At 36.5% G+C, this 13,130-nt stretch overlaps 1 protein-coding gene across 7 annotated transcripts in view; it reads left to right on the forward strand.

Moving 5' to 3' along the window:
* Nucleotides 1-13,130, forward strand: part of LOC149805977 (monocyte to macrophage differentiation factor 2-like) — a 62,327-nt gene that overhangs the window by 15,745 nt on the left and 33,452 nt on the right. For 6 of the 7 annotated variants that reach the window (XR_016419835.1, XM_089950779.1, XM_089950774.1 and 3 more), the window contains exons 2-5: nucleotides 366-802; nucleotides 1,978-2,059; nucleotides 5,869-6,026; nucleotides 9,173-9,247. Coding sequence is in view for 6 of the 7 variants with exons in the window: in XM_089950779.1 (XP_089806905.1) it covers nucleotides 756-802; nucleotides 1,978-2,059; nucleotides 5,869-6,026; nucleotides 9,173-9,247 (362 nt within the window). In the remaining variant the exon portion in view is untranslated. The remainder of the gene's footprint in view (nucleotides 1-365; nucleotides 803-1,977; nucleotides 2,060-5,868; nucleotides 6,027-9,172; nucleotides 9,248-13,130) is intronic. The other variant, XM_089950778.1, reaches the window with a different exon arrangement.

Consider the following 13,130-nt stretch of genomic DNA (forward strand, 5'->3'; position numbering starts at 1 on the left):
GTTGGATACCCATATAAGGAGTTCATGGTAATTCTTACATGTCTTTTATAGACATACACCTTTATGTAGTGGTATCTTTTAAGGCAAGAGTTGCTGTACTGTATTTGTGTGGTAATAAGCTGAGTTTGATGTTTGATCATATACAAGGCTATCAAGATGTTACACCTCTCATGCCTAGCACACACATTATGGCATTTGTGGTAGAGACAAGTATATTACATACATGTTCTATATAGGTAATGTCAGAAGATAGTTCTCTAAAACATTGTAACAGCTTTTAGTAAAAGAAGTTACACCTGATATAAAATCTCTGTTTCTATAAATAATCAGGCACTTTGTTATCAGCTGATGTGCATTTATTTCAGGTGATGAGGGCTATCACCAGTAGAGCAATCATCATGACCTGACCCTCTTCATCATTTATCCATAGTTAATTGTGAAGGAGGATAAATATACAGTGGAAGATGGACATTGAGCTTAGAAGGTTATATCATCACACAAGCTGGCTCACTGTCAGTAATACAACTTACATGTATGAGCACTGAAAATTTATGATCTGTTGGAGTTGTGTGAATTGATCTGTAGGAAAAGAGAGTTCAATTCAGATACTATCTGCAGTGAAGGCAGCTCTGCTGGTGTGAAAGGAGACAAATGGACATTTTCAGGATAAACTGAGAATCTGTCTGCAGGCAGACAAACATACAGAAACAGGCAGCTTCAATTTTACAAGTTTTCTTCGTGTTACCACCATCACCATGGCATACCTCCGGAGACAACTTTCTTCGAGTATTGATTTATCAAAGTAAGTCAGTTCATTTTTTTTATATAATCTGAGTTTCCTCTGAACCTTCCCACTCCATTTTCTAATATTGGATATTTATGTTGGAGTGTTCATAAATTTCCAGCTAGCAAAAAAAGGGGTGGGAAGGATTAAAGGAAACTTCAATTAATTTTGATATAACCACTGAATGCTCTCACCATCCCACCCCACCCAACCCCATCCCATCCTTTTGTTTGTTGTTCTTTTTAAATTTAGCTAAGAAAAAAATATGTTGCCCATGTGCCCTGAGTACATATTATATTTTTGGGTCATCATCAATTTGTGACAGCAGACATGATGTATTTGTGGGTCTCCATCAGTTTGTGATAGCAAGCATGAAAATTGTATTTTTGGGCCTTCATCAATTTGTGGCTGCAAGCATGAAATTGTATTTGTTGGTCTCCATCAGTTTGTGACATAAGACATGAAGTTGTATTTGTGGGTCTCCATCAGTTTGTGATATCAGACATGAAATTATATTTGTGGGTCTCCATCAGTTTGTGGCATCAGACATGAAATTGTATTTGTGGGTCTCTATCATTTCATTAGACATGAAATTGTATTTGTGGGTCTCTATCAATTCATTAGACATGAAATTGTATTTGTGGATCTCCATCATTTTGTGCCAGCAGAGATGAAACTGTATTTGTTGGTCTCCATTATTTTGTAACAGCAGACATGAAAATGAAAGAAGCTTTTGGAATATAAAGAGGTAGCTTATCAAAGTGGACTTAGAGCATACATGTCACCACTCTGATATCAAATCACTCTAAAAATTGTACAATACAGTAGTTGAGTACATGTTTCTATTTATGTAGATGTGTACAGTGTAGGGACTTACTGAACCAGAAGTAAAATTTATCAGTTTTGGAATGGAAAAGGTATGCAAATTTTTTAGTATTTAAAATGTTTGGTATATTGTGTAAAACCAGTCTTTAATTGCCAATTAATGATGTATCAATATGTGCTTTCAGAGTTCATAACATACAAATTGTATAACAGTCCATAGGTTCCTGACATATCCAGAGTTGACTTTAGTCACAGATAGCCTTTCTTAAATTCCATCATGATATTTTTCAGTTAAAGGGAACCTTGAAATATAGCCGTAAAATAAATCTTAAACTAATGGCTTCTGAATGTTTACTTCTTTTTACCAGGCTAAAGAACCAAAGGGCCAAGGCTGGAGAGCAATACATCCCCACTGATATGGAACAAATAGCTAATGTCATCACTCATGCAGTAAGGAATAACTCATTATCTAATTTCTATATTTATATGTGATACAGCTTGCCGATGTGAGAAAGGCTTGTGGGATACACCTATCAAACTTAGTGCACTCGATTATACAGTAGGTGATGTCATTATGATTGTGACATGATAATCATCTGCAATGTTTCTTGTGTTTTTAATAACAAAAAGACAAATTTTACCAACTTGTACAAGAAATCTTTGTTTGCATCATACTCGATTGTAAAGTGAACATGCTATGCTCAAATGATGTAAGTTTACTTTTACAAATACTCTTTATTTTATGCTAGTCAGTAAATTAGTGAATTTTCCAACATTACAATTTATTAATTCACTGGCATGAAGTATGAAAAACATTATTTTTCACTGTGGTTAATAGACATTGAAAAACATTATGATAAAAATATTTGATCTGCCATATTGTCTCTTGCTTGGTCTAGTATGCAGCATGGCAATCTGTTGTGGGAGTTGACTGTTACAGAAGCTGAGATGAGTAGTTACTGAAAGTCTTATCTGTTTTTGAATATTTTAGGGTCCCTATTACTGAGTTCAGTTCGAATGACCATTACCCAGTAATGTTGGTCTGCATAGCACATCAAGATTTGAAGTACATCTCTATTACCAAGTTTATTTGTATGACTATTACTTAGTCATATTAGTGTCATGTGCATTGCACATCGTAATTTGAAACACATCTTTGTTACCATGTTCTTTCATTTGACCATTACCTGGTCTGCATAGCATATTATGATTTGAAGCACAGAACATGAAGCAATACATTGTTATCAGAACTTATTAAGATATGTACTTTAAAAAAACCATAAGAAAAATGTTCACTTTTGCACTTATTTGCTGGGTTTGAATTACTCAGTAGCAAGTAGAAAGATTTTGCTACCAAGAACTCATAAAAAGAAGGAACTTTCAGAACCCTTAGGTTTTGAATTTTGCACATTACAAACAGCCTTTCCAACTAAAACCTTTCTCCTAACTCCAAGAAAAGTAGATCTTGCAATTTTTAAATCAAAATGAAGGTCATTTGAGGTTTTCCATGTTTCCAGGCATTTCTAGCAAGTACCTACACAAAGCTATTGAAAATGAGCATGTTCCAAAAATGGTTTTCTTTTTGAAGAGTGTCCTTATGATATGGATAAGTTGATTGTGTACATAATTCATTATCCTTTCTGCCTAATTGTAATGGTTGTTGCTATGTTGAATATGAGTGAACAATAACAATATAATAAATACATGCAAAGAAATTATTTACTTTTACATATAAAAATTTGCTACTTGCTACTTAGTAGTTAATTCAAACTCCTGTTGGAATTACAATTAAGAAAAAATGATTACTTTTTCTTTTATTATCAGTGAATGAGTCATGTATTTTTAAACAATACTACATTGATTTGTAAGAGGCAGTTTGCCTTGGCTTGCAAACAAAGGAAAAATTCCTTAACAAAGGTTTCTTGCTAATACAGTTTAGATTATCTTACAATTTCTTGTTAGCTTTTAAACTTTTGTTCAACATAGGGAATGTAGACCCTTTGGTGTGTGAAAATATAGATAATGTACACACTTTGTTGTGTGAATTTTCAGAATATACACCCTTTCGTGTGTGAATATAATGATTGTACACCCTTAGTTTTATGAATATAGGGAATGTACACACTTTGGTATGTGAATATAAATATGTAGCCCTTTGGTTGTGCAAATATAGGCAGGAACATGAATACACAGAACAATTCTTCCCAACTGCTTCAGAAGATGTTTACACATTGCAAACGGTGCATTTTCATTCTTCATAATTAGTTACTAAATATATGCATTATTTCTCCCACGATAAGGCCAGGGTGTTTGTCTAATAAATTTTTTAAGAAATATGGAGTGGGTGACTTATAAGACAAAATCATCTTTAGCAAATTCACCAAAAAATATCAGTAACATTGTAGTGGGTTTATCATTAAGCGTAGCTTTTTCGTATGGTTATTGATGTATTATAAGTCTACAAAAAGGAGTTTTTAAACACAAAAGTACTTAAAGCATCTTGGATAATTCTGATGTTTAAGTACAGCTGACATCACAAAAGCAGATCAGACCATCTGGATCTGTCCTGATCAGGTATAAATATCTAGTAAATACAGTTCATTAATTATCATTATTGTATACTTAGTAAAAAGTCCCATTAGCTTAACATTGTTGCTACAGGTCAATACCCAGTGGTATTGACTGGAATTAAGTAAAAATATTCACCTCTTCCTTATATGGTTATTCTGTGCCCCCATTCAAAGAACTACTTTTGTCTACATCAAAATAAAAATGGCAATGTTCTCTGACCGCATCCAAAACATTGACGTTTCCAAGGTATTGTTTCTTCAACCATTTGAGGAAGAAATAAAGTTGAAGGCAAGAGATCTACACATAAATCCAAGTGACGTGGAATATTTCATTGAAAGTCAGAAAAAGCACAATACAAAAGCAACGACACAGCGAGATGTAAAAAATGTTCAGCAATGGCTATGGGAGTTGAGCCAAGAACAATAGAAATTACCCATCCACACCTATTGAATGACTATCTTAGAGAACTTTTTGTTTTTATGTGCAAGACTGACAGTTAGATATAGCTCTCATCCAAAGTTAAATTTTAAAAAATAACTACTATAGCCACCACCAAAATCCAAAGACTTAAAATTGCAAGAAAAAAATGGAGAGAGAGAAAGTACATGATATTAACATATGATATAATGTATCAGTCAGCAGGTTCATGAACATGTCTGTTAAACATAAGTGGTGCACTTTTAGTCACTCAGAATAACATTGTTCTCTCCCGTACTTGGAATACCATGAAACACAGTGACTTCAAAATGAATATCAATCGTTATTTTGAGGTTATACCCAAGACCGATGAGACACAATACCCTGGTAATGTTGGTGAAGGTTGCTGCTGAAAATGCAGGACTTAAGTAGATTCATGAATCATTTCATCAGGAAAACAACAGATAGACCTACCACACTCTCAAAAGCCATAGTGTCACCAAATATAATCATGCAGCCCATTGGACATAAAAATATTTCATCAATCATGGCATATGACTCTAAACTAAGTGTAAATGACCAGAAGGAATAAAAAATATTTCATCAATCATGGCATACTACTCTAAACTAAGTGTGAATGACCAGAAGGAATATTCTTCAATCCTGATGCACACTACTGTTTCAAATCTATGCCCCCATCCCACATATACTTCAGCTATGACAGCATCAACTAAGTCGCCAACAGTGATCACATTCAAGCAATTTTTTCATGCACATCTTTTCATAATCGTTCCTTCAGTTTCCATTGAAGCATTGAGTTGTATTTTCCTCATATAAATATTTGTTTCTTGTATCAATATTTCATTATTTTTTTTGTGTTACATGACATTCCATTCTCTTTTGCAAGCTAAATTTTGTTTACACATGCATTCATAGTATTAAAATGGAGCATATTAATGCGCAGGCAGTTCAGGTTTCATTGATAAATTGAACATCATGTAAAATATGAAAAAAAACCAAAATAATTGTATTGTTTCAGTTGTATTATTCCTTTAATATAGCAGAACGATTAATATGCTTGTTATTAAGTATATAATAAAAAGGTTATTGACTAAGTATTACAAATATATTGATCCCCTGTTCATGTGGCATAATATGCCTGCGCAAGCTTGGACATCGTTTGCCACATGCACTCGGGACCAATATTTTTCAAAGCTCAGTTAATAATCTATATGTATTAGACTTTATGTGCATTTAAATACTTCTTTTAGCTGTGGATTGTCCCCAGTTTGGTTGGTCTGTTTTGGATGCAGACTAAGTCGCAGAGCCAGGCTGAGATCATCACCACCTTTGTATATGGCATATCCCTAATCTGCCTGTTCACTGTGTCCACTATTTTCCACACAGTCTCTTTCACCAAGAGATCAGGGTAAGTAAACTGCACTATAATTATCAGGCTATTGTATCATGCATCCATCTGTTTGCATTTTCCACCATCTTCTACTCTGTCTCTTTTGCCAAGAGGTTAGAGCAAGTATACTTTGCTGTTCTTAAGCACTGTCATTTCTCACTTAAATGTAGTACCAATCACCAAGAAATCAGGTCATCATGGCTATTGGTAGTACCATTCACCAAGAAATCAGGTCATCATGGCTATTGGTAGTACAGCATTCACCAAGAAATCAGGTCATCATGGCTATTGGTAGTACCATTCACCAAGAAATTGGGTCATCATGGCTGTTGGTAGTACCAATCACCAAGAAATCCAGTTATCATAGCTGTAGGTAGTACCAATCACCAAGAAATCAGGTCATCATGGCTATTGGTAGTACCATTCACCAAGAAATCAGGTCATCATGGCTATTGGTAGTACCAATCACCAAGAAATCAGGTCATCATGGCTATTGGTAGTACCACATTCACCAAGAAATCAGGTCATCATGGCTGTTGGTAGTACCATTCACCAAGAAATCAGGTCATCATGGCTATTGGTAGTACCATTCACCAAGAAATCCAGTTATCATAGCTATAGGTAGTACCAATCACCAAGAAATCAGGTCATCATGGCTATTGGTAGTACCATTCACCAAGAAATTCATTTATTGTAGCTATAGGTAGTACCACTCACCAGGAAATCCAGTATGGCTATAAGTCACCAAGAAATCCAGTTATCGTAGCTGTAAGTAGTACCAATCACCAAGAAATCAGGTCATCATGGCTATAGGTAGTACCAATCACCAAGAAATCCAGTCATCATGGCTATAGGTAGTACCAATCACCAAGAAACACTTGTTAAAGAACCAATTTCTTTAGGTGCTATTTTAAAAATATTCTTGAGCACTGGGGCCATGGTTATGACCAGGCCATAATTTGGGAAGAATTGGGGTTGATCGTTTACCAGGAAAACAGCACTGTATTTATGTTATACATATCAACAGGAACCAGAGCTCCTCCTTACTACAAGTTATTGAGTTCATTTGAATTTTTCATATAGATTCCTGGTAACATTTGAAGATCTGAGATTGCATAGACCTTTGTTAGTCCTACAATATAAGACAATGACCCTGATAAGCATGGTCAGAGCGGGGTTTGGTTTATGTTTTACTCCCTGAGCAAGCAGTGTCATCTAGCTTGTTGCAAGGTCAAATTTTCAAGAATATTTCACATAGTTCGCAGCCTATATGGACACTTGCACAGATTCCAGTATAATTGCTTTAAGTGTATTACTAGGTTTTGTTTCTTAATGAAGTATTTCCATACACTATCAAGAGATTGTGTTTTTCAAAATCTGTTACTGCTATTTCATTTGGTTGAAAAGCAATGATAGCTGATGAATACTGAAGTCAATTAACTTGTGGTATAGTTTCTTTAATGAAATAAGTATGTCTGATCACATTTGACCATGTGTTTAGCCATATTTGTGTGACTGTGGCATTCAATAGGTAACATCAATCTTCAATGGCAGTCATAGATTTTGAAAATCCCAACTGCATCATTAAGGAAAAAGGCATCATTTGACTTTGCTTTGACTTCAGCCTAAATAAGTATAGGCTGTAAACACAAAAGTTTCCTTGTTTGCATCAACAGCAGTTTGATTTTTCTTTTTAAAAAATATTTGTTAAAGCACTATTCTTATCAGTGTTATTTATCACTACTTGAATACTGTATATGCTCACTTTTAAGTTGAGTCCAGCTGCAGACAGCACAGACCCAGATCTGCAATCACATAATGGACAAGCAGATCAGGGTATGTGCTCTTTGTAACAAGTAATCAGTAGAACAAATACCAGACTCTGATCTGCAGATCAGGTTCAGTGTTGTTTGCAGTTGGACTAGACTTATAAGCGAGTATATTGTAAGACAGTTTAGGGATGGTATGCCAACAATAAGCAGTGTGAGTGATAATACACCTAACTGCAGTTATCTCTTTGCCAACATAGGAAGTGTGACTAATAAGGGTGCAAGGGACTGTTTTTATGCATAATATTTAATGCTGCATCCACCTGCCTAATATATTATAAATTCATAGAAAAATAAAATACAGAAGTGAGGTCAAAAAGGTCCATATTTTTTTATAGTTATAATAAATTAAAACAAAAATACTATTTGCTTGACCTGACAAGTCAAAGGAAGTTCATGGCAAAAGAGGTTTATGCATCACAACCCCAAAAATATACATGCATTTTTCATGTCCAAAAGTCATTTTTGACACAAAGTGATGCTCAAAGTGCAAAGGTAACCCCTTTCCCTTGGTGATAATTTTGAAAAATATTGTGTACTAAACAGGTTGATGCAATTCAAAATAGTTGCCATCCAGCCTGTTTTTGAGATATTCTGTTTACCTTGAACTCAGAAATAGGAAATCTTCCATCCAGTGTTGAACCATTCTATTACTTTCACTTCTTTTGATCTTTGTTTTCCTTCATTTGGCTGTGAGAATCTGAATCCACAAAATAGTTAGCAGATCTTCTTATCCAGGTGAGCATGGGGCTTGCTAGATGTTGGGTAATTTACACTCTTTTATTATCTGAGAACTAAGTATTTTACTAACTTGAAACGTAATATTCACTACATATACCTACTAGGTTGGTAGTGTAAATGACTAAATAGAACCAACCAGTAGATTGCATGGTCACAGGCCAATTAAATGACTTTGTCAGTGCCAAATGTAAACCATCATTAAAGGTCACACACCATTAGTCAGGTCAAGCCAGTTATAATAGATAATGGCTCAACAAGTGGGTAATTATCTCATATTATCTATATTACAAATTAGAAACATGATAAGAAAAGGCTTGGAATTAGGTGACCAAATGTTTAAAAGAATCAATTTTAAAGGATGGCAGGAAACTTTAAAACATATTGGCACTGGTGCATATTAAATCAGAAAGTTCAAAGAATCACAGGCTGAAATGATAGCATATTGGGACCACAATGGTAATTGATCCTGGAAAGAACAATGTCTTGACTTTATTATGAACCTAAAAATAGAAAGGGTTGCTTTTGCTATCAGGCAGAATGCATTGAATAATTCCTCGAGGTATTATGATAATTCATGGTTGGTTTTTTTTTCAGTGTCTTGAAAAACTTTTTTCACATTGGAGACAGGGCTGTTATCTACATATTTATAGCTTCATCATACACTCCTTGGTAAGTTATGAGAGCTTATAATCAAGATGCTTTTGCTTACAGTTTTAGTAAACTTTAATACAACATTATTTTTCCTTCAAATAATTACCTATCATGTAAATGTTAGGAATATAAGCACTACTTCCCCCTGAATCCAGCCATCCCAAAGACAATTTTTTTGTTGTCTTTTCTGTATACAATATATAGATATAGGGCAATAATTCTTGCTCATTACCTTCCTTTGCCACCTGCAAGTGATGCTGGTTTTAAGCTATTGCTGGTGAACTGAAAAGACATTGTTCACTTTGCCTCTCAAAACCAAGTTGATATTAGTGCTATTTTCATTCCATCCATTGATGATTTTATTTTTGGATATATTAAGGATTATTCTACAGGTGGTATTCATTACATTCTTAATTTTAACCATAATTTTGTGAATTTTTTAAACTTATGCAGACTTAGTTTCTGCATTCTCTGACCTCACTGCTGTACATAGCTACATTATATTTGAATGTGAATGTTGTGTTCATGCACACTCTTTACTACAGCCACTGGTTTGCAGGTGTCTATGATGTTTCTAACACAATTAATTATGCATTTTATTTCAACAGTGCATCATTTGGTACAACAAGTATCAACATAGTTGATTAGTTCTGGTCAGTTTTTCCTTCTGTCTTATTTTAATGAAGGATTTGATACTATGCAGGAGTTTCTACCCGATTCTAGGCAGCCCAGGTGATTCTAGTCCCCTGCATATCCGAGCATGGCCTTGCCATCTAGCCACACCTCAGTTTTGATGCTGTCTCAGCTGATAACCATACCTTCCAGCTATCCAGCTCTAAATCCATACTGTCAAGCCACATTTTAATTTTGATGCTGTCTTTGCTGTCAGATGTACTGTCCAGCGTTCCAGCTCTTGATCCATACCATCAAAATTTACCTCAGTTTTGATGTTGTCTCATCTACCAATCATACCAAGCAAGCTGCCTGAATCTCAATCTATACATCTAGCTGCACCTCAGTTTTGATTCCATATTGGCTACCAACTCTTGATCAATGCCATTCATTGGCCATATGATTTCCGTTATTTATTGTCCTATGCCATGTTAAGTAGAGCCATGGAACGTTCACATTGCCAGGGATCATATTGATAGATCCATCTGCCTAACATTATGATTGCTTTTGCAGTACAGATGTGTACACTGCTTTCCATACGCACAGCACCCATATGGGATGTTTTTTATTTCACCAAGTAATCCATACCAATTCAACAACTACGTCCAGCAGATATGGCTGGCCAATTACTCAAAACTTACCCTCTTGGATGGTACCGGGACAGTCTTAAAGATGCACGCCTCATCTTTGCCTCTGGGAATGTACTATCCAGATATCGATCTTGATCCCAGCCAGGACGACCCACACACTGAGTATAGTGATAAACCTGATAATAATTGATGCCCAGCTCCCACCATAGAGTGGACTGAGCATAGCTTTAAGGCAGCAATAGAGGAATTTATGGGGTGTTGCCAAACCTAGAATGTAATGTCCACTACCCTCCGACCCTCTTATACACCAGTGTACAGGGCAAGGTCTCAGTTGGTTTTGATGACTGTGAAGTCAGTCCTACCTTCCATCTTCCCCTGCAGTGGGGGCTAAAAATCTAGGAAATTGCAGAGAGCCTATCTACCAAGATCAGTGATCCAGGTAATTGCAAAGCCTTTCTTTTTTCTGAGAGTCAAATTTCAGTGTTTTTTGTGATCTTGCTGGTATATAACCCATTCTGACACCTTAAAGATCTCCCTGTGTTAAACAAGAACTACACTGCAGTCAATCTAACTTCGTCTGCTACTATACAGTGGATAAGGACATTTTGCACAAAACTTTGAAGCTCATTCGTAACATAGTGGACATGTCTTTGTTGTTGAACAAGGCCAGCAATAATTAACCTGCATTGACCCTTTAAACCTCTATTTGGATCACCTTTGCTCTTCGGTGGTAGAGAAATTGTGGAGGCAGGCATCTCAAGAACTGCCCGTCCATGTCTTTGCACAGTAACTGTCACCTTGTACATCATCTGAGATCACCACTGATGATGTGATTGGAGGCAAAGAGATATGGCATCTTTTGGCAAAAGCCAGACATGATTCCAATCCTATACATGAAGACAATGTGCTGATCACATATGGAGGCAGGTGTGTTGAGGGGATAGGAAACGTAGGACCTGCCACACCTCTGCTTTCTCGCCATTGACTCATATCCCCAACAACCCACATACAACTATCTGGAAGGTGATTGACTCTTGTTTTTCTAAACAGTGTTGGATTAATCTCTTTCTGTTGAGCGAGTAGGCTAGCCAGATGACCTCAAAGGGGCTTCTGTTCTCACACTTTTGTAGCTAGAGATCTGGAATCGCATTGAGAAGAGGGTGGTGGAGTTTGTTTGAAATACTGAGTCTCTGGATTTTGTTTCCAAGCCTTTTTTGGTTAGGATGGCCAAAAGCACTCAAGATAGAGATGTCAAGATCAGCCCACCTCTTCATCTGTCCAAACAAATTTGGTATCTGTGTTGATCAAATGGACACATTTTCACATTCCTATCCTTCCGTCCTTACATTATTACCTTTGGTTTAATTGCCAAGGAAATTGTTATCAGTTTTGTACTCTCTCATGGCTTGAACATAAGTTTATGAATCTATTCCACTGTATTGTATCTATATTCCATACAACTTCTTCTATGTCCATGGCGGCTTATTTGGATGACATCCTCCAGAAACATACGATCAGTTCCATTCTAGTCAAAGGAGAGAACAGTGTCATTTCCCTTTTACATTATCTAGGTTTTCAGATCATTCCATCTTTGTCCATTCCATCAATTCATCCATCTGGGTATGGATTTTCTCACCCATTTCAAAATGGTACATCTTCCCTACCTTTGTGTGGTCCAGATCATCCTAGCAGAATCCATTCCCAACAGAAACTGGATTGAAATCATTTAGTTTCTGCAACTTCTCAGATTGTTTTATGCAGCAGTGGATCTTATCCTACTGGGTTGCCTCTACAGGTGCCCTTTGCAGACGGTCTTGCTCTCCCAGGGAGGTCCCTCTTCTAGGATCCGTATTATGAGTGAGATCGTATCATTCCTGGACCAGTGGGGCAACCAAGGTTGGCTAATGAATGGAATACCTCTTAAACAGTTGCAACAGGATGTGACTGTGTGTACAGACACAAGAACCTATGATTGTGGAACCCATCTGTTACCGGACTTTGATACTGTCATCAATCAATGGGGTCCAGAGGACACAGGTCTCCACATGAATCTCTTGGAGATGAAAGTTTTTATCAAAGTCATCCATTTTGGAGTGACCATCTTCAGAACATGATAGTGCTCATCATGTCAGGCAACTCAGCGGTGGTGACATACAAACAGGGCAGTAACAAATCGCTCCAATTCTACAATCTGGTCTGGGCATTCTGCCACTGATGTGAATAATGCAACACCGATGTCCAGATCAGACATATATCTGGCAGACTCAGTGCCTTGGCCAAATCTCTGTCAAGGAGGGAACAGATTCTCCTTACAGAATGGTTCCTCCATTCATCAGTCTTTCCTCAGATTTACCAGTAATGGTGGAATCTGATAATTGATCTCTTTACAACCAGGTGGATTTGCAAACGGTCCACCTTCACTTCCCCAGTACAGAGTCTTGGTCCTTTGATGGTCTTTCTCTCAGTTGGGAGGGTCTGTGGCCCTTTGCCTACTCATCTCCAATGATCAGAGTTCCTAAGATTAATACAGAAATTGAGGGGCCAGAAGTGCAAAATAATTCTTTTTGCCACTCTCCACTGGGACAAATCCTTGCTCAGTGATCTTCTTGATCTAGTGATAGATCTACTCAGGAAGGTCA

Source organism: Sinohyriopsis cumingii, chromosome 2, assembly GCF_028554795.1.
Source record: "Sinohyriopsis cumingii isolate HCF-2022 chromosome 2, ASM2855479v2, whole genome shotgun sequence".
NCBI lineage: Eukaryota > Metazoa > Mollusca > Bivalvia > Unionida > Unionidae > Sinohyriopsis > Sinohyriopsis cumingii.